Source organism: Periplaneta americana, chromosome 4 (assembly GCF_040183065.1).
Source record: "Periplaneta americana isolate PAMFEO1 chromosome 4, P.americana_PAMFEO1_priV1, whole genome shotgun sequence".
Classification (NCBI taxonomy): Eukaryota; Metazoa; Arthropoda; class Insecta; order Blattodea; family Blattidae; genus Periplaneta; species Periplaneta americana.
The window spans coordinates 94,603,947-94,630,113 of NC_091120.1; the positions used below are offsets into that span (position 1 = coordinate 94,603,947).

Here is a 26,167-nt window from a genome sequence, read left to right on the forward strand (position 1 = left end):
CACATATTGCAGATAGATGGCTAGATTGTGACCCATTTTCTAGTTGTATACCACTTCAGCGGGCCACACTGTACATGATGTGTATTTGTAGAGAGTTATTTCGTGTACTAGGGTGTGTATGTGTAAGTGTTCGTGTAAGGGTGTACATAATTGTTATTCAGATAGAATTTACTCTTAATAAGAATAGCTTCATTTTTTTACAGAGTTGTGAAAAGGAAGTTAATTAAAATTGGTCTCCTATTTTCGGGTATTGTGCTTCCTAATTTCAGATAGGATTTATAATAGGACCTGAAAGTAGATTTTTATATAGAAATAATTCAAACTTCATTTCAAAACATGTATTTTAAAGTAGTATAAGTACAATATGCATAAAATTGCAAGCCTTTGTAGGCCCTTAGGGAGATTAAGCCAGTGATTACTCAGAGTAGTTCTCACACTTGAATGTTTTCCATGCGTTTGTGCTAATCCCTGCACATAACTCATGCACTTATCTCAAGTATTTGGTGCAGTTGATTCAGTCCTAGCCAGATTTATTAAACCGATAAGGCGTGGCACTATAAATACATTCCTCATCGTTGCTGTCTTGTTGTCTGTGGATACAAACTCCATAGTTTCATCTCAACTGTTGCTTGAAGATGCCGGTTTTCTGATTTCCCCATACACTTTTATTTTAGCATTTTGTCTTATTTGTCATAATATCCTTACCATTTTCAACTGAAGTTGACATCCCAGAATTCATCGCTTGAGTGGTCACGAAGATTTGCCATCTACATTTCTTAACTGCTGGCCATTCTTCCTTGCAAATTTTTAAAGAGGTTCCTGCAGTTCCTTCTGATAAGAGATAATATTATAACTGCTGCCTTTCTGTCACATCTCGCAACTGGTGGATGGTCTTGTAAAACTGGCAGTGGGCGAATGTCGAATGGTGATACAGATGCACCTCTTCTTTCCTGAGACTGAAGGTCTGTCCTTCCAGCCTGGGATGTTGAAGCAGCAACCTCGGTTGTTGCTGCAGCTACCTAGGATGTTGCTACGGCGACCTGGATTGTTGCACTGGCAAATGGAGTAGCTGGAGTTGTTTCTGTGTGTTCAATGATATCAGGAATGAAACAGCAGCACCACTTATGGCAGTTTGCATGCTAGCTGCCTGAAGATATACTTTTTCCAAAAATGGTCCCAACTTCGACAGATGAAACTGCTTGGAACTGATGATTGTCCAGCACATTCTACCTTCTGCGAGTAGAACTTTTTGAACAGGCCCATAAATGCCCTGTCTAGATGCTGGAGCTTATGTGTTGAATGGGGTGGCAGGCAAACAATGTGTACCTCATGTTTTCTCCAGGGGAAATTACGTCCAAGTTCCTTGTGTGGGAGTAGTGGCCGTCCAGGATTAATACCACAGGTTCTTGTGTCCTTGGTTTGGTTACCATTAAAAAGTGGTGAAACCATTGTATAAATATGTTGATCTATATCCATGCAGCAATGGTTCCTGGAGGGGTGCCACCCCACTCGCACTCATGCAGGTTACCACTGTCATCAAGGAACCTCTTTCTGCTGATGACAGCCTTGCAACTTCCTTCTTCCCTTTCACACTCAACACATTGGATCGAGTTCCTTGCACAATTGTTGTGCCAGTCTTATCGACATTAAATAACCGCAATGGGTCAAAGTTAACTTTCTCTAATTCAGGCTTCAACATGCTGAAGAACACCTCCACTTTTTCTTTCGTGAATCCCTTGACTCTAGCAAGTGAAATAGTTGTGGAGTCCTGAAACTTAGCTGAGGGTGTCTTCGTAGGAAGTTTCTTAGCCATTTCTTCCCAGCAATTCTTTTAGTTTGAGAGAAAGTATCTTTTATATTGTTGTGCATCGCCAGCTGAAAAGCTAGAATGCGAATATCTCTTCTTCTCAAACTGTAGTATCGCTTGTCTGTTATTATGCAGTAGGTACTGAGCGAGTTGATCTTCCAGATCCTTCTCCAATGCAGATTTTCTGCCAATAGGCTGTCGACTTTCAGAATCTTCTCCATTTTTCACATAGTCCAGCAGAGTAGATCTGGGAACATGGAAAATTTTAGACGCCTTTAAATATCAATTCTTTTTTCTTTCAGGGCTTTGATGCCATCTTTCATTGCTTCTTGACTCCACTGTTTCCTTTTTCTGGAAGACATCTGTCACGAAAGAATTACATATAAAGGAGCTGTGGTTCTTGACGCCATCTTTAAATTAAGAAACTGTAAATGATTTAAAAGAAAATAATTATCCCTCGATTTTAATTGGGCACCATTTTGAAATATCGTGCTGGAAATAACTTTCCATTTTGAGTTTTCTATCCTTGTTATGTGTGAACCAGAGAATGCATTCGAAACTTGATAGGGGGACAAAGGGAAACACAAAAACACAGACAGTGCACACATTCACAAAAAAAAAAAAAAAAACACACACACACAAGCTCACATACATTACGGTTATCTCATAATTTCGGCTACTTCAAAATGATGTAGGCTAAAAACGAGATCCCTAACACCGGATATCGAGAACTGGGTATCCTATTACTATCCAGAATTTGGCAACCAGATATTAATTTGTATTTGTCGATATGAATAAATATTAAAATAAGTTACTTGTATTTATAATATTGCAGTGAAAACTACAGTACTTACACTTCATCTTAATGCAAATAAAATGTAAGTTGAAACTCACCTTTGCTTGTAGAAGCGTGAAAATATTATAAAGAAATTCGTGGAAACACAGTTACTGCACTGGCAAACACCTGACTGCAACAAATGTTTCACAAGTGAGGGATGAACCATTTGGGACAGAAAAACAATATCTTGTCCCTCACATTTCATTTCTATTGTTACTTCGTGAAAACAGGAGGTATCCGAAATTAGGCAACCATCCGAAATATGGAGCCTTTACGTCTATTATTATAACTGCAACTTGGAAAATTCAGGTGACCCAAATTTTGTTTCTGGGTCTGTACATAAATTCCACCTAAAATTGAATACTTACTAAAATTAAAATTATTAATTACTAATGTTATATAAACCCCTAGAAGTCCTAAGTTGGATTTTATAAAGTCCTAAATCTCTCTTTTTTAACACCTAGAAATCCATTTCCTAGAAATGACAAATGCAAGGATAATACTCAGTACTGGAGTTAAGTGACACAAATAGGATGACTAAAAATTCGGGTGTTAATTTAAATTAAGTTAGAAATTGAATATCTATTGGTGCATAAGTTTGCTATTCCTGAGACTTGTAGTAATCAGACAATTAAATCCACTCTTTATTCATTGCTTATAACAATGACACTTGTACGTCATAACTCTCCCATGTTTTACAGTAGGTTAGTGTAATCATATTATCTCTGATAGAACTTAGTAACAGTGATTCCCAATTGGCGGTGTGAACTATAACTGTCCATCATTAGTAATCCAAAAATCATTATACTCACAATAATATGTAAGATTCTTTTTAAGAGAATGATTTCACATTTAGTTCGTTTCTTGATACAAAATTATAATAAATAAAATATTAATGAAAACATTAGTTATGCTTTTAAACAAATAATGAGCAAATTATTGTACTTTTATATTTCGCAGATATGTGGTAAGAGAATCTTGAATTTCGCTTAGCCAGCACTCTTTCAAAACTAAATTCTATTCACGATATGGATTGATCAGAGATCAGACATCAACTAAGATCACATCATTAACGAATTGAGGTTAAGCCAATTGCCGCAAATTATATAACAAATTATTTTCACTTAATCAAATTGGCTTGTATAAATTGAAGCCAAACAAATATTGTAATACAGATTTAAAAACATTCAGAGTGAAATAATTAACAATAACTAGGCATCTACTGTATTGCGGGCACTTTGTTGAGCTTAGGTGGGTGGATGGTGAATGAGTAAGTGAGTGTTAGCAGATCTTATCTGTTTAACCTGGATCACTTTCTAGTGATGATTTGTATGGCCTACATTGACCCGTTTTGTCGAAATAATACATAGTGCGCCTTTTGGAATGATATTGCCTGATTTTCCAAAGATAAGATATCTTCTAATGCCACACAACAATATTCTCTCTTTTCTGGAGATCATTATTTTGTTTTCTTTTGTTATGACTTATTTAAATTTAAGAGTTCACTTAATGGTATAACGTAACAGTTATTTTTTTAGGATGTTTCTAACTATAACCCTAACATACTTTTGTAAAATAGGGTTTCCTTAATAAATGGAAATTCAATAACAGGGTTATTCTGTTGACATTTCGAAGATAAGAATCATCATTAGCTGCAATATAAATCTTATCATAGTTGGTACTGCAATTTCGAAATAAAAACTGTGTAATAGCGGTTTTTGCAAAATCGTCAGTATGTTTTATAATTGCCGTAGCTATTCATTTGTTTTAGTAGGGAGATTTAAACTTCCTGCTGGAGCTGTATTCTTTTAACAAATTGTACACGCATTTTGATATCTCACATGTAGCTGACACTTTCAACACAACATCCAATTGTAGAAATTGTATTTTTCTCGTTTCTGCCGAATTAGCTCAATTCCCAGCGGAGTCAGAAATTTTCATGTAAAATTTTTACTTCAGTACTAGGAGAGATGGCGATGCACAATTTCTAATCACTAGATTGTGCACCAATATGCTTGGGTTAAATCCCAAATCTCTCCACAGTGCATATGTCACTGCTGATAGTGATTCATCTGTCGGACAGAGACATTAAGCCTGACGGACCTCTTGGTGTTATTCAACAGGAGTAGGTTACGTGCCTGCACTGGATTTCCCCTTCTCCCTTTGTCATCTTCATCATCATCACTCATTCAATACATTATACTTACACATACCCTCACCCTAGTAAATGACATAATTCTCCAGAGATACACATCATGTACAGTGTGGCCTGCTGAAGTGATATGCAATTAGAAAATGGGTCGCAGTCCTGCCATCTATCCGCAATATGCGGAACCCCAATCATGTAAAGTGAAGTGGGTAGGCATTAGCTACATACGCATATTTTTCTCGTCTTCACGAAAATGTTTCCCATGAGTATGTACTTCAATGAAAGACATTCCTGAATGCTAAGGTTGAAGATTCCATCCATTTTCGAAGTATTTGTCATTAATAAAACTGGTAACAGTCCTATCGTAATACAAGATTATTTAATCAGAATTATTATCTTATACAGTGATGGTCTACTTCCAAGAGAAAAGAATAAGTAATAAGTATATTAGATATAAGTAAAATACACCGTTATCTTGTAGGGCCTACTTCAACACCCTCGACACATTTACACATATCCAAGGTAAGTTAGAAACTGAAATACGACGGAGAACAGTTGAAGCACGTTCTACTCTATAGTCATACAATCTGTAGTAGGGAGTGGAATATGTGGTTTATAGTTAAAAAGTTGTTATCTTGTGAAACATGTTAACTCAGCAAAGGTCAGTGAACGCCAATAGGAACTCAGATAGATGTCAAATTTTTTCATCTGCTCTATCCATATTGTGATTCATCTTTAAGGTAGAGAGAGATGAGGACCACCTATTTAGGCATACGACTGCCTGATATCTGTAGCTATGCTGCAATTAAAAAGTATGGGAATCACTGTAATAACGAGAGGAAATGCTAACAAAACATAATACTTCATGTTAAAGGCACATCAAACAATACAGGATTTGTATCAGAAAAATAGTCTCTCTTGAGCGAAATTTAATTGCAAAAATTCGTCGTGTCTCCAAAATTACTTGATATTGACACCTACAAGACTTGGAGCAGTTACAACTCCTTTTCCAGGGACAGATAATGCAGTTCCTTTGTAAGTAGCAACTTTTTCTGAATTTGTTTTCAAATCTGGCGCAACAGTCTCAAAAATTTTTTTCTTTGGATTGAGGACTGGATCTGGCATTCTTGGATACCCTTCGACATGCACTTCATCTCCAGGAACGCTTCCAGCAGGTGGCAACAAAATTTCCACTTTCTCGGGCGTACTAGCACACATCACCATGGCTTCTGATGTTACTCCTCTCATCTTCACTGGCTTCAAGTTGCAGAGCAGAACAACAACACGACCTTGCATTTCCTCCAGAGGCACGAATTTCACAAGTCCACTAACCTGATGCAAAAAAAAGATAAATGTAAGGTAAGCTGTTGTACATTACTTCATTATAATTTAAATATCAGTAACAGGAAGACAATAATAATAATAATTATTATTATTATTATTATTATTATTATTATTATTATTATTATTATTTATTTTGGCGAAGTTAAGGCCATCAGGACTTCTCTTCCACTTAGCCAGAAACAAAAGAAGCTCATACAATTTGCAGTAATACAAGTTAATGATGACAGACTAATATTAGAACACACAAAAAAAAATTGATACAAACATACAAGCACAAGTTGAGTAAAATAATGCAAATATACTAAATAATAAATTACAAAATAATATAATAATATAAGGCTTAGAAGTTAACACTCAATGAATATGCAAGTGGTAAGTGAACCAATATTACAAATCACAAGAATTATAACTATACAACACTGCGGAAAATTATATATACACACAAAGGAGAATTAAACATGAATGAGAAAGAAAGAAAACATTTTCAGAAAAATGAGTAAATTATGTACTAACAAATAGGATTACAATGAAGATTTATAATTTCAATGATAAAAGTACATACAACAATCATGATAAGATAAAGGAACGGAAAAATTAAATCTGAAGCTAGGAGTTATGTGGCTTAGTACTGGTCACGTGTTTGAATAATTTATTTTTAAATTGCAATATCGTTCGACAATTCCTGAAGGAGCTGGGTAGGGAGTTCCAGAAACGAATTGCTGATGCTGTGAAAGAGGAAGAATAGTGAGCCTGTTTTATGCCAAGGCATATAAATAAGTTCTCTTTCTGGGATGGAATCATAACAACCGAACTAAAAGACCAGGCCTCCATATGCATATCAGTTATACACCCGGGCATTGGGTAGCTCAGTTACTTCAGAATTATTACTTTCTACTTACATTGGTTTGATGCTTTGAAAAGACAATTTGCATTACATCTGTAAATTTTCAATGACCGATGGTATTAGATAATGTCTATACCAATATTGAACAAGTTATTTAAATATTTGAACAGTAATTTATCCTGAGCGGTTACTGCACTTGTTTCTGGATCTGTGTATCACTTATTCAAACCCAGCAATGGGTGATGAATTTTTAGACAGAAATGTACTGTAATTGAAAACAGGTAAAGACAATATCAGTATGTTAGTTCCAAAATGCTGTCATATTATCAGAATCAAGGGCAGCCATATAAACTATTATTACACAAAAAAAGACTCAAATTCAGGATTGTGAGAAAACAATAGCCACTAGCATAGTTCAGTCAGCTGAGGTGCTTGTCTGCAAATCCGGAATTTTACTTGGGTGTGGATTCTATTCTCGCTTGGACTGATTACTTTGTTTTGTTTTCTGAGGCTTTCCCCAATCATAAGGCGAATATCAGGTAATCTATAGCGAATCCTCGGCCCCCTAGTAGTTAATACAACATCAGTAAATAAACAACTAAAAAAAGTATCTATTAAATATGCCTAATTAACTAAACTCCAGAGATAAATTAGAGTCGACGGCAATTCGGAAGGCGGTAGTCTGCTAGCGTTTGCGTCGAGAGAGACAGATAGAGAGGGCAAGACATCATACAACATTGCCACATCGTACTTCACGAGCACGTGCAATACAAAGAGTACATGAGACAATTTAAATTATCAAAAGACAATAATGACCTTAGCCGTTGATTACTGTAAGCATGACACCAAACAAACCCTCTTTCCTTCACTAACAATATTCTTTGCACGTTTCTCAATCCCACACTACATGCTTCTACAGTCATTTCTTGCGCGTTGGCAATGTTGCAGTGAGCATCAATATGGCCGGCAGCGTTCTGCTCATCAACGTTTTTAAAATAATTATATATCTTAAACACTATTTTCCGTGCCTTCCTGTGCAATACTTGTCTTTTTACAGTCTCTTCTTCCATTTATTTATCTTACACACATAAAGTAAATGTTAGTTTTACTTATTCAATGTATTGAAACACTCACACGTGAACAAACGAACTCTGGAAGTACTTGTTATAGACTGATTCTGATTGATTCTACTGTACAAGTTTGTGACGTCACATACCAGAAATGTTACGGCACATGTAGCAGCTGACCGCCTTCTGAAATGCCGTCTAGTCTAGTTTACAGTGGAGTTCTTCCCACTGTGATATACAGGGAAACGAAACAGCAGACTTTCTGGCTAAAAAGGGCAATGAAGTGTTACAACCATCTACCGGTAATAACAGAATTCCAATTTATTCTGACTAACCAAAAGTAAATTCAGATCTGTCGAAAAACAACAAAATTCGGATCAAGCAGAAAACAAAACCTGGGAAATTTTATTGACTAATCCCGAAAAATCCCCGAAGTGTCACAGAAATTTGTTGTTGAGATGTTCAGGTTTATAACAGGTCATGATTGTTTAGCAAGCCATCTACACAGGGCAACAATTTCCCATACATCCACTTGTGTATTATGTGATGCAAATAAAAAAATGAACATGGAACACAAAAAGATGCACAGCATTGCTACAAGAAGATGACATCGTACAAAAATACTGGAGTGCAAGACGGCCAATGACTTCATTGTCAAGTGTCTAGGCATTGAACAACAAGAACAACAACATCAACAACAACAATACTCTAAATTCTTGGTAACAAACGATGATTGAGATGTCATATGACAGGAAGGAATGAGAATGTGATGATTCAAAATTCCACTGATCCAATTTTTCTGGGTATAATAATCTTTCCTACGAGTATAAATTAAGCCAAGATGAATCGAGAAGGGCCACACTTAGTTGTAAAGTGCCTGCTGGCATGGAAATGAACAAACCTATTTGAACAGTCTGTAGTTGGTGGGAGTGCTTGTGTGATCTGATGATCCTTTGGGGTATGTCGGCGGTAGCACAGCTACTGGTATGGTCTTCCTTGCCGGATTGGCCAAAGGTGAACATCCAGACTAAGAAGCAACCAAGAAGAGGATCCCAATGGTTCTGAAGGTAGAAAAGGAGTAAGTCCAAACGGCAAAAGAAGCAGAGGACCAAACTCTAATTAGTAAAACTGCTGCCTTGCAGGTTAGGAATTGGTTTTCCAAAGGATAGAGGAAGAAAACCTTGATTATAAATTACCTGGCCCTCCAGGTTGGGGTTGATTGCAGGGCTGGTAACCCAGCATTGTAAAACTATCTTATTAAGAAACCCCAGCGATTGTGGAACTGGAAGGTGGCAGCAAGGGATAGAGAAGAATGGAGAGGAAGAATTCGAGAGGCTGTGGTTCGAAAATGGGCCAAAGAGCCATAGATAATTTGAACAGTAGTGTGGTTACAAAATCTTATGTTCTTACCACAGTCCGTGTCTTTCCTTCTCCTACATCAACATCTTCCACATAAAGAGAATCTGCATCTGGATGTTTCTTTGCTGATACAATGCGACCCACTCTGAAGTCAAGTCTGCCAACATCCACTGGTGGTTCTGTTGTGGCATCACCACCACTACTTCCTCCACCTCCACTTTTAGCCTTCTTTCCTTCAGAAGGTTTCTCTTTCTTTTTCTTATCAACTTTTGTTCCTTCTTGTTGATTTGTTTCATTAGACACCAATGGTTTTGGTTCATCCTTTACTGCTGAACTCATTTTCACAGATTTATCTTCTGACTGTGGTAAACTAGCTGCATTCTTGGACGGCAACGGTACCTTGTATAAAGAATTAAGTAGTTGAAATATAAAACACTTAAAAACATACACATTAAAAACTTGCTCAATCAGTGGTGGGATACTTTCACGAAACACCGGTATCATTATTTTCATGGTACAGGCTGTTCGAAATGGAAAATTACCTGCTTAATTCCACTAGCAATTTCTAATTTTATTAGTTTGTTTTTCCAGTCTTCAATTTCTTTCTTCAATTGTTCATTTTCTGTTTCTAATTCTTTTATTCTTGCTTTATTGTTCTCTTGAGCTGATAACTTTTTGACTTCAGCAACCTAGAAGAATAATTACAATATTATCAAACAACATCTCATTCTGTGACAATATCTTGTATAGGGCCCACAATGTTTTAATATTTGGAGCCAAGAGATCACTAGAAATATGAATGAAACTTTAATAGGAATTTTATCTACAATGTATTATAATGCCTAAGAATGTTGGTGCAGCAAGTTATCCCATGGTTACAGAAGGAGAATTAGGAAAGGAAGAGGTGGAGGTAAATCATAAGATAAGGTTGTTATGGACGGGACTTTCAGTTAGATACTGCCACCAACTACGTATTCGTATTTTTAACTGCCTCACTTGTTAAATCCACTGCAATGCGACTTTTCTAACACTCTGTACCACATACTGCATTATGTCTGTACACAAATAAATAAGTCAAAAGTACAAATTATATGTTCTTTCAGTATTATTATTATTATTATTATTATTATTATTATTATTATTACCGTATTTTTTTTCTTGTCCAATGGCAGAGCCTTTAACTTCTCTAAGTTTGCCCCAACTCTTTGAGCGGCTGATAGATGTCACTACTGCTGACAAGTACAGACAACTTAGTTCGTCAGAGATTATCCAAAGTGCACCACAGGCACAGGGTCCACATACACTCGTAATGGATGATGATGATGATGATGATGATGATGATGATGATGATGAAGAAGAATTGATAGGATGTCACAGACGAACCAGAGTACCTGGAGAAAACCCCTTTGTTACCTGGACCACAGGCTTCCCCAACAGAAGTTATAAATTCAGGGTAGAGCGGGATTTGAACCCAGATTCCCTAATTTATAAGCCCAGCGCTCTAGCAAAATCCACCGTTGCGACATAATATTATTATTATTATTGTTGTTGTTCTTGTTAATCTCTATCATTTCCATTATTTTTGTTGTGTTATTATTGTATCTCACTACTGTGCTATTATTATTGGTTAATCGCTGATGGACTAGCACATTAATATTAATAAGTATATTATTATTATTATTATTATTATTATTATTATTATTATTATTATGACGTAGGCCTATTTTCGTTCTCTGAGTCAATTCATCCAAGACTAAGATTACTTGACATACTTGTTTACAGACTATTTTAATAGGTTCAATGCAATAGGAACAGCTCTTAAAACTTTTCAGTCACACAGAGTTTTGTGCTTTGGGAATAATTTCTTGGAGGGAAAAAAAACCGGTCATTCTAAATATTTGTTAAGAATTTCAGTGGCTCTTAATATTATTGGAATGATCTGTACAGACTAGATGTATATATTTTTGTATTCAAATGAGACGGAACTGTACTTCGACATCTTTTCAGATCCTTCTTTACTGATGTTACGACCTGAAAAGTAGGTAATATTGATGATAAAAAGTTTTTTATTAATAAATAATAAATTGTTTTCATTACTCTTAGCGCATATTCCAATTTAAGTTAGTCTCTTTCTAATGAGTTTATCAGTGGCATACTGTTACAAGCCAGTAATGATATATTATTATAATGAAGTCTGTATTAAAGAATCAATGTACAAGGTTCTGTAAATTATTAGTATATAATTACTTATTATGAATCTCACTGCATGCTGTTCATAAACTGTATTGAAACCTTGCAACATTTTTTGAAAAAGCATTAAAATATTTAATTGTACATGACCATATAGCCTAGTTTATTTCCTTATTTGCAATTTATAGTAATTACTAATTATTAAACATATCAGTAAATGTGTACAGAAAATCTTGCTAATAGACTTTGAAATTAAGATATTCATAACAAAATAAGAACTAAATTTTAAACTGTATAGTTTTACATCAACACAGACCTAATGAGATATGTAAATTTCTTTAATTGTACCAATTTTTATTTGTACTTCTTTCTCATTCATATTAAAATTGAGTGTGACTACTTTAGTTCAGTTATGTACAGACCCAGAAACAAAATTTGGGCCACCTGAATTTTGTTTCTGGGTCTACATGATGATTTGGTCACTAATGTGTGAACGGATCTGAACTCCTACGAACTTTACATAGGCCTACTGATTCCCAATGGAGGGAGGAATTAGATGAGTGAAATTCTATGTAGGTGGGTTCACAGTCTCAGAGATACTATACAGATAGACTAAGCAATTTCCTAGCAACTCGAAAGATCAACCTCGAATGAGAAATCAGGTCTCATCTGAGGCGTCCCCAACATTGTTCACCATTCCATTGTTATGACCATGACAGGCAGGAAATAGGCTGGTCAACTCCACCTGATATAACTGCGACTTGTATGCCAATGTGACATACATTTTTAATGAGATGAAATTTTATGAAATGAAAGAAAGGTTAGGTAAAATGGAGAGTATTGGTTGAATGAAATTTGTAAATTGAGAGAAATACAAGAATCTCGGAAAACATTCATCTTTCGATCCTGTTTATCAAAGATATCAATCCAATCGACACTGAGCTACATTAAGTAGGGACTATATAAGAGACTGGTGACAGGAATACTACTAACGCTGTAAAATATACTTCTTACGTTGTCATTTTGCGGATTGGAGAAACTTTATGATAATGGTATCTGTAAATCATAAAGTAATGAGCAGGGCCCGGATAGTTATGACTAAAAATCAGTAAAATATGTACTGTACATATATATGTATTTAAAAATCTTGAAATATGTAATAAAACCATTAAAATACCAAGAAATATGTAACATCATAATACCAGAATTTCCCTACATTTTCTTGAAATATATTGCTGATAGGCTACCTACTGAATCACATGTCTTAACATACACCATATTATAGATTCAATACAACTAGGTCCTCTTAACAATAAGGAACAAACATGCGTTTCAAATTGTCAAATAGAAAACTTCTCCTGTTACCGGTATCGCGTAACATGACTTTGTACTGACTAAATGATCGTTCAACGTCACATGAAGTCATGGTTGCATATTTAAACTTGCACAAATCTTCTGGTGTGTACTCAACTAACCCACTAACCCACCGTGTGTGGTGTGGGGCGATATCGAAGATTGGCCATAAAAACAAACATTACCTAAATGCTGGAAACAGCCAAAAATTGAAACAAGCAACACAACTACCAAAAAATGAATTAAACTTGCAGAATATTAGTTAGGCTATAAGTTATTATTTTAACCAATATATTAGGGCCTATAATACTTGTGAGACGTAAGAGATTATTCAGATTGTAGTTAATGCTATCGGCTTTAATTAAAAGAATACTTATTTGTCTCTTCTGTTTTTAGAATCGCAGGACAATCATTTGGCTGCGTAACATAACCTTACTCAGAATACAATGCACACATCTTTACCTCATATTTTAAAGTTTTAATTAACTCTTCAGCGGTAATCGCTCTGGTTTCCAAACGCGATAACCTCTCACTTGTTGTCATTTTTCGGATATAAAATAAATAGGAAGAATTTAAAACAATTCGTCTTCCTGCAATCTTCCGTGCCAAACACATGCACCACATGTAACGTTGCCACATGTATATTTGTGTTTTTTTTTATGCAATTGGTATCAATGATACTTATTCTTTTGTTTTCAGTTCTGCCATATTCAACTCTGATCCTCAAATTAAAATTTGCCAACATGACAGCCGTGGAGTGGGACGAAGTTAAACGTTTAGCTGCTGATTTTCAAAGAGCTCAGTTAAGCTCGACTGTTCAAAGGTATTTATAAAATATTATATCATATGAAATACAAATAATTATTACAAACATTGGAACTTTTATTGGAAGTTATCAAGAACATATGTATGATGAGAGCACATTGTCGTCTGCTTGTAATAAAATCAATTAAGAGACAGAATATATAATAATATAATTTTTTTCAACAGGCTTTCTGAGAGAAATTGTGTTGAGATTGTAACAAAATTACTAGACTTGAAACTCCTTGATGTGATATTTACAACAGACGGGAAGGAGTATGTCACCCCACAGCAACTCACTCGAGAAATTCGAGACGAGCTCTACGTACATGGAGGTATAATGCACAAAATTAGATTTTATTTCAGTAAATTTCACATTTAATTTTGTAAGCGACCTACCCTAATGACATAAACATAATTTATTACATTTTTAAATCAATGTTTAGTTATGGATTTGTTAGCACACTTGCCATACGGTACACTTTTCTCCATTTACACATTAGGGATATCAATATTGAACCAAGAGAGTCCTCTTGGTGGTAGAGTTGCCACAGATAATTCTGTAGGACCAAAAATTACTCTTTACGTAACCTAACCTCTCCCAGGTTCGTAGGCTATATGCAAGAAATATCGTGAGTATACACTAGCATTAAACTTTTCTAATGTCACCAAAGTTATGTTGGTATTGCCGAGGAGACAGCTGAAGGTGTGGAAGCTGAGTACGAGAAACAAACTCAGCGCTAGTTTAGCTAGTGTTCGCTTAACAAGAACACTGCAAACACAGATTCATTTAACAAGGAGATGCCAAAGAATATGACCTTTTAAATTAGTTATGTAACAAATCAAATGTATGTTAATTTGCTATTAATTAGTATACAGACAATTAAATTACTTTCTTTGTTTATTAATCAAGTGTTCCTCTAATGGTAACTTATTGGTATTGTACTCTAAAACGAAAGGCTGTATAGCCTGTGAGCAGTGGTGTCCTAAAATGAAGCAAGACAAATTTCTTTATGTCCCAGTTGTGAGCAAGGAAAGATTTTTTTTTTTTCAATGAACTGATCTATGGAATTGTGTTATACATTTCAGTGAATCTTCGATCTCACTACACACCACACATGGGACTGCGTCTGATTTGTGTTGAGTTATTTCATGATGAAATGAAACTGAGAGTTTGTATAATTACAAATTTACAGAGAGGACTATTTATCGGGATCCGAGGTAACGGACTGTTATCTGGCAGAGGAACTGCTAGGTACTAATGCGAAGCATGGGCGTGCATACACAAAAAATGACACTACAGTTTTCAAATCAGTTGCGAGTAACATGTCGGTAGTGAGAGTTGAAGCTATTTTTCTTAAAGCTTGTACTGCTTAGTGTGTTTTGTGGCAATAGGTCTATTATATTCGTTATGTGAACGTGTGTATCTGTATAATACATACAAAAAACAAAATCCTGTGCGGTAACAAGGTGCAAATTTCGAGTAAATTTCCTGACAGACCAGTGCCTAGTGCCTGTAAAATAACAAGAATATAAAAAGCTTGGTAATGTGGTAGAAAACGTTGATCAATATGGCGGACATCATTGAGGATCAGTGACAGATTAGGTTTGATATGTTCAGGTTTTTGGTGTGCCAACCAAAAAAACCTTAAATATGGAAGGCATAAGCAAAACCTCAATAAACTGAACCTAACCTGTCACTGATCCTCGATGTCATTAATGTCCGTCATATTGACCAACGTTTTCTACCTAGGCTTAATTACCAAAAGAGTTTTTGGACAGGTTCAATAAACGAACTAAAAAATATAGAAGACAGAAGAAGAAGAAGAAAAATTAGACGAGATTGGCAAAAGACTAGAACACAACTCTAAAAAAATCTCGGATGTTTGGCACAGGAATCCGGAATAAGTAAGTGTTCTATTGGTAGAGCAGCAAAATTACTTAAATTAAAGCCATAGGCCTATATAATTCCAGAAGTCGAAGAGTTAAGACTGCTGAGACCCTATTAAGAGATTGAATTTTTGTAATTGGGTCTTTCAGACAGTCAATTCAGGAGAAATTGATACAAAATTATGCTTTTCTCTAAAATCCACACATCATAAACGAACTTGCAGGCTACAGAAAATCTGCTGTAGTGTCACTTGTGCGAAGAACTTGTGAAAGTGAATAATTTCATAAAAAGATGTGAACAATATATTGCAGCAATTGAGGGACATTTTAAGCAACGCACATTGTATTGTAAGTATTGTATCAGTGCCAGGGATACGGGCGCTTGCGGTAACCAAGCCAAAACTCGGCCAGGACTGGTACCGCCTGATTCCAGATCACGATAAATACTCCTCACTGTACATATATATGAAAAAATAAATAAACGAGTTTTCGTAATGCCGAGGATCTGTGGCAGATTCGCTTTGGTTTGTTCAGGCTTTTAGTATGCCCTGCATATCGCTTTTTGGTAGATAGGAACACAAATAGATTTATCCTAGATCAAAGAAAGGAGTGCTTTTCCGTGTAATGCAACATAATGGTAGTACTACTGGGTTACGTGATGATATTGATGATTTCGTGTGAAAATGTTTTGAGAAAATCTTTTAGTTGGGTATATAAAATAAAAAGGTATTTGGGGCAGGTTGAAAGGGTTTACAGCTTTTGCAGTCATCATATTGTGTCTCTATTCAATGATTTAAGTACAGTATGTTTTTTCTCCCATATGTTGTGTGTAGAGGAATAGAGGAATCGAAGATTCACCTCTTCGTTACAGTACTTAATAATAAGGTAGTAAAGCGTAATATACTGTACATGCTTGTTATGAAAATTACACTTAATCACAATACCTGTCCTAGAAATTGTTCCCTGTATTTTTACAGTTTTACTACTGGTACTGTACTTATGAAGTGAGAATTAGGAGGATTAGCTACAGATCATTAATTTTTTTATGTTATTTAATTCTGTCATGTGACAAATTTCAATGTGTGACGTACCTCATTATTTTAAAGTAAAGTAAAAGAAGCAAAAATTGCTCATTTATTCACCATCATAGTAATTCATAATATAAAAATAGATTCTAAATTTGACAAGGAATAAAATAAAGAATGTGTTTTGGACTCTATGAAGAGATGAGTACAATTCACAGATGGTATACCTGAGTGAAAATGGTATAGCTGAACATATGCCTATTGTATTTATTTTTTTGCCAGAAACACATGAATAAAAAATAGAATATACATCTTGATTACACACCTTTTAACACTGTATTACTTCGGAATATGTATGATAAGTCTTTCTTGTGTTAAATTTTAACGTACCTTGTTAACATGTTTCGACCTATCAAGAAAGTACGAGATATTTACTGTGTAATAGGAGATAATATAAAATCCTTCTAAATACATAAAACTGGATTGTTTTGGAAGTAATAATAGAGAATAGGAAGTAGGAACATTGTCAAGAACATGAAATGAATGTAACACATGAAAGAAAATTTTCTTATATTCCAATGTATCACAAAATTAATTTTGATTTTCACGAAGGTGATTCATTTCATTCATTCATTCATTCATTCATTCATTCATTCATTCATTCATAGTGTTCTGCCCAAGGGCAGGTCTTTCACTGCAATCCCAGCATTCTCCAATCTTTCCTACTTTCTGCCTTCTTCTTTGTCTCCGTATATGATCCATATATCTTAATGTTGTCATCTGATATCTTCTTCTGCCCCGAACTCTTCTTCCATTCACCATTCCTTCCACTGCATCCTTCAATAGACAGTTTCTTTTCAGCCAGTGACCCAACCAATTCCTTTTCCTCTTCCTGATCATTTTCAGCATCATTCTTTCTTCACCCACTCTTTCCAACACAGCTTCATTTCTTATTCTGTCTGTCCACGTCACACATTCCACATTTCAAATGCTTCTATTTGCTTCTCTTCACTTCGTCGTAATGTCCATGTTTCTGCTCCATGCAGTGCTACACTCCACACAAAGGACTTCACTAATCTCTTCCTTAGTTCTTCTTCCTGAGGTCCGCAGAAGATGCTCCTTTTTCTATTAAAAACTTCCTTTGCCATTGCTTTTCTCTTTTTGACTTCTTGGCAGCAGCTCATATTACTGTCATAGTACACCCCAAGTATTTGAAGCTGTCCACTTATAGCTGAAAATTTAGTATCATTTGGTTGTTGCAGATGTAGAATAGAAGTGATTAATGGTAATTTCAGCATAAAGTTTAATTGGAAAGTAATGGATATCAATTATTGTTTTTAATAGAGGTAATACATTTTAAAGCTTTATATTATTATTATTATTATTATTATTATTATTATTATTATTATTATTATTATTATGTCATTATCACCATCATCTCATTATCATCATCATCATCATTATCATCATCATCATTATTATCATTATCATCATCGTTATTGTCGTCATTGTTATTTGCCTTTATACAGTTGTGTATTTCGGCAGAATATATATTTGTAGTTGATATATCAGTTTGTGGAAATGACTGTAGCCTGTGCTTCTATTTAAGGTCGTATCAATCTTGTTGAGTTGGCGAAGTTACTTAATGTGGACCTGAGTCAGATTACAGCAAGGGCTACAGAAATTGATCGTGTCGATCAGAATTGCTCACTGGTTCTTGGACAGCTGATTGATAAAACATACCTCAATCATATTGCTGAAGAAATCAATGAACGATTATTGCAGCAAGGTCAGGTTACCATTGGTGACCTCACAAGGCATTATGATCTCCCAAGTGACTTCCTGCAAACGGTAAACACTAGTTTTATTGAAGTATTCATGTTCGACCAATCTTATCAGTAAAACTTGTTTAATTTAAAGTTCTGTCACCTTTACATTACATTACTACTACATGACAATAGTTAAACATGTTAATCATTGGCCATGAATATGTGTTATAAAAGTCGTAATTAGAATAAAATACTAATTCATTTTCATAAAGAGTTCTTAAAAGTTTTGATTCTTTTAACATTTATAACCAAATATTTTATATAAGAATATTAGAAACAAGATTATACAAATAAACACAATGTCTGTAAAGGTAAGAATGGAGATGTATTCTGTCATGCATTGCACGTCTATGCTAAATTCCAAAGTCTCAAATGTTTATCTTGAGCTTCAGTTTTTCGATAAACTGACTAAAACCAAGATCCAGGATGTGCTTGTCTTATATCTCATCTTAAAGATGAAACCATAATAAATTCCAAAAGACTGGAAACAATATACTGCATGACATTATTTGGCAATTAATTTGTACTCTTTATAAAATGTGAACTTTGAAAAGATTTCACTTCTTTCTCTGAAATCTCTTTCCTTTTCTGTATAATTTTTACTATGCATCTTATATTTGAGACAGTACATTGTAATAATTACAATATATCATTTTAGGAAAGTAGTTACTGTATTTCACAAATTTTCTAATTGTTACTTTCTATATTTTCTCTGAAACTCTATAAAAAGGGTAGGTCAGGGTAATTGTAAACACTTTTCACTAATTTCAAATGCATTTCAACAATACACAACCCTCAGTAACATTAAGCATGACAAACATTGTGTTATTTTTAGATCTTTCTTTTCCCTGAAAATGAGTTTAAAATAATAAGGTCGACTTTTTTCATCTTTTAATTGCTAGTTTACATTTGCCCCGCCTGTTTACATTTACCCCTTTGAGAGGAGGGTAATTGTAAACACCAATTTTCGCACAGGCTATAAGACACTGAACATTTTTTGTTCTGTTTCAGAAGAAAGAGCTGTACTCCTTCCAACCCCAATTTTGGTCACTGGTACATTTCGCCCCTTTAACCTATGATATATGACGGATATAGGAACTTCGTACCTCTCCTGAGCTTCATGATAACTATAGTTACTATTTTTCACATCTGTGACAACCCTCTCTAAATTCTCTACAGTGTAGTTGGGTGGGGATTTCTTTGATTACTGAAAAGTACGAAATGTAACCATAGTAAAACATGTTTACAATTACCCCAAACAATTAAAACTATGGGGCAAATGTAAACACGTCATAATTTAATGAACTGAGTTATGGGAGATCTCAAAACCATTGTAATAAATGTTAACTGAGTACTATATATTACTCATAAAAACAACATATTCTTAAAAAATAGTACTATACGTTTACTTACAATGCCAAAAATGAAGGTGAAGCAAAATTCTTTCTCAACTTTTTTGTAGACTCTTACAAAACATTCGTTCACAACTAAGCAGTTACTCCTATTTGGCGCCAAAGTGCTTTGTAGGTTAGCCAACATATTAATTTAAATATTCTCCGAATTAAAATTTTTATATTGACAGTTTTGTATTTCTCACAGCATTTGTTTACAATTACCCCCTGTTTACAATTACCCTGGTCTACCCATTAACATTTTTTATGGATATAAGTGAGAAATAACAATTGAAGAAAAGTAATGGCAAAAGAATAATATTGCTTAACGAAATTATTTAATAAATTTACACAGGCAGTATAATGCAATGTGATGTTACAATGTTCAGGTGGTTGAGAAGCAGCTTGGTAAGACCATTCACGGGAAGCAAGATAAGACTGATCCTCAGGTCTTCTTTACTGAATCATATGTGGCTCGAAATCGAGCATGCATTAGAGGAGCTTTGGCTGCTGTTATGCGACCAATATCAATTGCTACATTACTTAGTCAATGTGGAGTTGAAGAAAGGCTATTTTATTGTAAGTTTAATACAACTTTGGCAATCAAAATATAATGTAGTATAGTTGGATATATTTTCTCAAATTACATTGCTAGAAACAATGTTTTCAGTGAGGAAATATTGTTGGAGGTATGTTTACTATGACAGTGTCTGTGTTATCATTACAGAGCTCATGTTATCATTATTAGCTTTTTCTTCTTCCTTTGTATAGTCAGCAGCAGTACTCACTTCAAATGCTGAGTCTTTCTTCATATGAGTTTTCAGGTTTTTACATAAATGTTCATTCATGTTCAAATGTAAACTTTTGGGTATTCTGCCATGTCCTGGAACATACATTTTAATGTATTGAAACTACATAAAGATTCCATCATCTGGACAAATAGGTACGACCTGAAGGGTTACTGAGCTCAGTCGTTTGGAGTGGTCAGGCATAACTAGCCAACAGAGTATGTGATACCTCAGGTCATCTATCTGCCCTGATGACGGAACCTGTATATAGTCTGAACTGTTTAATATTTCCTGGACCAGTGGAATATCTAAAAATCTACTTTCTGAACTTTACTTCAGTTATTTACACAAATATAAAATCTATCTATGATTTTGAAAAAAATATCGGATAATAATATTTTCTTCTTGACATTAATTTATACTTTGCTTTATAATCAGTCAATAGCTGAATCTTCAGAAGATCGGATCCTGTCAATTCTCTATGTATTTACTCTATTTTCTTGTCTTTAGATTATTCTTCTGTCTTTTAGGGTGAAACCAAACCACATTCAATTTTTTTTTGTACTGTTGCAAGTAATGTAATGAATGTGGATAATACTAATGACAGAATAACTTCTTAGTATAATTATTTACTAAGAATGGACAAAAATTGTAATAGCGCAATGATACAAATAACACAAGAAGAATTTCGTAGGAGGAGTGAACATTCGGTTTCGTATATAATGACGGTCAGTAAAAACTTAGACAGAAGTCAATTCTGTTAAAGAGGACACTATAGTGCGGTTTCTATATAATGACGGACAGTAAACTTAGACAGAAGTTAATTCTGCTAAAGAGGACAGTATAGTGCGAATTTGACATGCATTTGTCAGTTTTTAGTGCTCAATATGTAGTTATTTCTATTGAATATATAAATTTTTATTAGATATTAATACATAGATTATTTTTTCATAAGATATCGTTTTTGATTGCAATATGTTCGTCCATTAAGCGATGTCTCATTCTCCATGTTTCACTTTTTGAGCCATCAGCGTAACTCAGTCAACTAAGGTGCTTGCCGATCAGGAGTTGCGCTTGGGCACAGGTTCGATTCCCGCTTGGGTTGATTACTTGGTTGGGGTTTTTCCAAGGTTTTCCCCAACCATAAAAAAATGTCATGTAATCTATGGCGAATCCTCGGCCTCATCTCGCCAAATATCATCTCGCTATCACTAATTCCATCGAGGCTAAATAACCTAGTAGTTGATACAGCGTCGTTAAATAACAAACTTAAAAAAAATATTTTTGATTTGAATATAATGATTCGTATTATGTAAGTTAAACCAAACATAGCTAAAATAGATGGCAGTATACTACGTGACAAATGTATATGTTCGCAAATTAAGATTTTTTCTTTAAGAATTCGAAGTCAATTAAACCCATGATAGTTTAGTAAAATAGAAGTAACAACTTTTGCATACAATCAATCAGTGACGACTGTCTGGTTTTCACTGTGTTTTTGAGAGTATTGAAGGAGTGTGAGTGTATGATGAAAAGTATGATGTCTTTCTCAATGATGAGGTGCAATTTCATGTACTCGAGATTATAAAAGTACCAATCACTGTTTTACATGCCTCTTCTTCGTCATCATCATCTGCCCTTTTTTCATTCATTTTGAATATAGAGAACAGCCATTCAACCTTCTTCTTCTTCTTCTTCTTCTTCTTCTTCTTCTTCTTCTTCTTCTTCTTCTTCTTCTTCGTCTTCTTCTTCTTCTTCTTCTTCTTCTTCTTCGTCTTCTTCTTCTTCTTCTTCTTCTTCTTCTTCTTTTTCTTCAGAGAAACATAAAAGCTCTACTTTTTCCTTTTTCTGCATAGATATGCAAGAAACATGTTGATTATTTTTATTGCTGCAGTTTTTTTTCTGTAGGTATCTTGCATAATCAGAAAGTATAAACCTTAAATAAATCAAAATTATTATCCTGGGGAGGATATGAAGAAAGGACATGGACAGCACATTTTTTTTTAACATACACTAAGAAGTTAGAATATATATGTTACTTATTAAAATATACTCGTATAATAAGAAAATATGTGCTTTTCATGCATTGCGCATATGAACAGAAGCACAAATATACACAATGAGTTCATTAAATAATACAGTTTTTATTTTCTTGTGCTGTTCTACTGTATACAGAAGGAACTTGCCTTCACTTCCTAAGAAATTGTTATAATAATAACTTGTTCATATGTTACATGTTGTGCTTCAGCTATCATCGATAACCTGATGGAGATGAAACAAGTCCCAGGTGTTATAACAGGAAAACAACAAAGTGGAGGCAGTATGTACATTCCCACTATATATTCCAAGTCGCAGAATGACTGGGTGAACAGCTTCTATAAGCAGAATGGTTATCTGGGTATGTATGGTCATCAATTTAAAAAGATTAATTAATGTTCTGAAAATTTAATTTTGTTGTTTTATGTTTACACACTACTATCACTGTCAGCTGAAAAAGAATTTGGTAGTAACATGATTGAAATGATTCTTCTCATATTCTGTTAATACACTTACTTTGAAATGTTTAGCATTTAAATGCTGTAGAGACCTATCTTATAGACAATCTCGTCATAAAATTTCACTAACAAACTCTTTTATTCATATAAATAAATAAATAAATAAATAAATATGTTGTTGTTACAAGTGGCTTTATTGGAATTTAATCCCTTACATATCTGGCATCTTACTACATAGTAAATTACAGAGTAAGAACACAAGTCAGGTAGAAATTAAAACGAATGAGATACAGTTTGGTAGTAAGTTACAGTAAAATCCCTCGTAACTGACACCCATATAACCGCCAATATACCAAAACAACAGCATTTTTGGCTGGGCAAAAAAAAATGTTTAAATCTGCCACATTGCCACAGTCTGGGCCATCAGTTTTGCCACATTAGGAAGTTTGCACAACTTTCATTTTCACTGAATATTCAAACCTAAAATTAGTATATTATTTGTGTTGTGTGATGTGTTTTAATAAAGAAAATTCACACAGTTTTTATGTTTATTTAATTATGTTTGGACTGTCAGTGTTGTCACATTAGGAAGTTCGCATAAACTTTAAATTTCACTGAATATTCGAATCTAAAATTAGTATATTACTTATGTTGTGTGATGTGTTTTAATAAGGAAAATCCATACATACAGTTTTTATGTTTATTCAGTTAGAGCAAGTGATAGAGAAATAAGCTTCACATGGCTGCATTTTCAACATTTGGCACCATGAAATCGAACTTTTTTTTTTTTTGTATATAATGGTATTTATTCAATTATCCGGAAAAATCTCGTATCCAGAACTAGCCTGGTTCCTTTGGTGCCGAATAAGAGGGATTCTACTGTATTACATTCATATTACCTATTCTAAGTTTACAGATTATAAAATTATTTTAATTACATATAACAGAACCAGAAATCAAGTGCAAATTGATACAAGTGGAATACAAATAATTAAACTTATGCATTAGAATTTTAACTTGGATGTTTATTATTATTATTATTATTATTATTATTATTATTATTATTATTATTCCAGAGTATGATGCCTTGAGTCGACTGGGTATCTCTGATCCACAGCTATTTGTTCGAAAACATTTTCCAAACGAAAAGCTTTTGTTACTGCCATCATGTGCTGTAGGACCACAAATATTTGATCAGATAGAAGCAGCTGTAGAAGAAGCTATTTCCACGGGATCCATGGTAGATGTTATGGTAAGTTCCACAAGCTTTTCTTGAATTGTGATGAATTTTATTGTTATCTATTAAACAATATCTCGAGCAATAATTAATTTCATTATGAAATTATGGTCTAAATCTGGCTTAGCCATTTGACAGCTTGCACAAAACTTGTTGTGTAATGGAGTTTTGATTTTCGTCATCTTTGACTGTCGTCGTTTCTACTAACAATAATTGTTTGCTATTGATTATCACCAAAACTCTACTATTCATTGTTTCTGCTGGATCATGTACTCTTACTCGTACATTTCTACTGGAAGACTACATTTGCATAGTATTACACATCCAGTCAGTGCCCAAGTGTCTAGTTTTCTATCTACACTGTCTTTATTATGTAGACATTTAAAAATGTGTCATCTGTTTTTTCACATCAAAGCTGGTAAAGAAACTTGATGTGGCATTGAAACATGTCATTTGATTATTGAATTTTACAGCGTTTATTAAGCATGTCTCTCAAGGCCTTATAAGAAATGTAATGAATTTAATAATTTTTTATTAAATTAAATCAACGTGATAATATAAAGGGATGATTTTTTTTAAATACATAATTCTCTTCAAAGCTATAAATAGAAAGAAATTAGGTTTTATTTTCAGTGAAAAAAATTATCATGGCTAGGTATTATTTTCAGACCAAATTATCATTATAACATGGGTTTAAATGACCAATTTATCATTGTTTCTATAACTCTCGCAGTTTTGTGCTTCAATTTATCACAATAATCAAGGCTTCGCTGTATATATGACAGTTGTGAGACACTTCGATTATTTCAACAAGCCACTGGCGTGGCTCAGTCGGTTAAGGCATTTGCCTGCTGGTTTGAAGTTGTGCTCAGGCGCGGGTTTGATTTCCGCTTGGGCTGATTATTACCTGGTTAGGTTTTTTCCGAGGTTTTCCCCAACCGTAAGGTGAATGCCAGGTAATCTATGGCGAACCCTTGGCCTCATCTCACCAAATACCATCTCGCTATGACCAATCTCATCGATTCTAAATAACGTAGTAGTTGATGCAGCATAGTTAAATAACCAACTAAAAAAACTTCAACAAATCTGAGTTTGCCACTGTATTGTCTTCATATCATCTTTCACCAGTTCTGTTTCTGGTTTCAGTAGCATTGTTAAATAACAGATTAATTAACCCCTTACTGCATTCTGGGACAGATATGGCACATATCGGTTTTATATTCATATAATTTATAATATGAGCATATAATATTTCAAACTGCATACTGGAACAGATATGACACACTGTCAAGAATTGGATTTGACCATATGTGACATCAGTTGAGAAAGAAAGAACTATTTAAGTTATTTGAATATTAAACCAGTGTGTGCAAGACTGTCCCATGCGGTAAGGGGTTAACTTACATAATTTTATTGAATTTCAATATCTTATGAAGTTTACATTATGATCAGAAACTGTAGTAAATTATTTCTTGTTAAAATTAGTTACTGCTCTGTTTATGAAATATGTCATTAATTATTTTCATGAACTAAAAAATAGTAGTAATTTTCGTGACTCAGAATGAATTTCTTTTAATGAGAAATTCTTTGTTTTATAAAGACTACTTTACATATAAATTTTACACCTGAAACGACTCTCTCCCCTCCCAATAGGAGGCTCTTAACTTGTTGTTATTCATTCCGACTTTCTCACTCGCTAATGCTGAGAAGCATAAATCACTTAGTTCTTCATCAGAGACTATCCAGAGTGCACTACAGGT

General features: G+C 34.2%; 2 protein-coding genes across 3 annotated transcripts in view; one reads left to right on the forward strand and one right to left on the reverse strand.

Annotated features, from left to right (window-relative positions):
* Positions 1-3,265: 3,265 nt before the first annotated feature.
* On the reverse strand, positions 3,266-13,604 carry AIMP1 (aaRS-interacting multifunctional protein 1). Its single transcript, XM_069823751.1, has 4 exons — positions 13,414-13,604; positions 9,951-10,097; positions 9,460-9,807; positions 3,266-6,126 (listed from the first exon to the last, which is right to left on the reverse strand). The coding sequence occupies exons 1-4, from the start codon at positions 13,588-13,590 to the stop codon at positions 5,755-5,757; spliced, it is 1,044 nt and encodes a 347-aa protein (XP_069679852.1). The 5' UTR covers positions 13,591-13,604; the 3' UTR covers positions 3,266-5,754.
* The window catches only part of Ufl1 (UFM1 specific ligase 1), a 42,930-nt gene continuing 22,887 nt past the window's right edge, over positions 6,125-26,167 (forward strand). The window contains exons 1-7 of one of the 2 annotated variants that reach the window (XM_069823750.1): positions 6,125-6,153; positions 13,651-13,774; positions 13,942-14,087; positions 18,277-18,518; positions 20,277-20,466; positions 22,924-23,073; positions 24,247-24,422. In XM_069823750.1, the coding sequence (XP_069679851.1) occupies positions 13,695-13,774; positions 13,942-14,087; positions 18,277-18,518; positions 20,277-20,466; positions 22,924-23,073; positions 24,247-24,422 (984 nt within the window). In that variant the 5' untranslated portion in view covers positions 6,125-6,153; positions 13,651-13,694. Of the gene's footprint in view, positions 6,154-13,650; positions 13,775-13,941; positions 14,088-18,276; positions 18,519-20,276; positions 20,467-22,923; positions 23,074-24,246; positions 24,423-26,167 lie in introns of those variants that run through there. The other variant, XM_069823749.1, reaches the window with a different exon arrangement.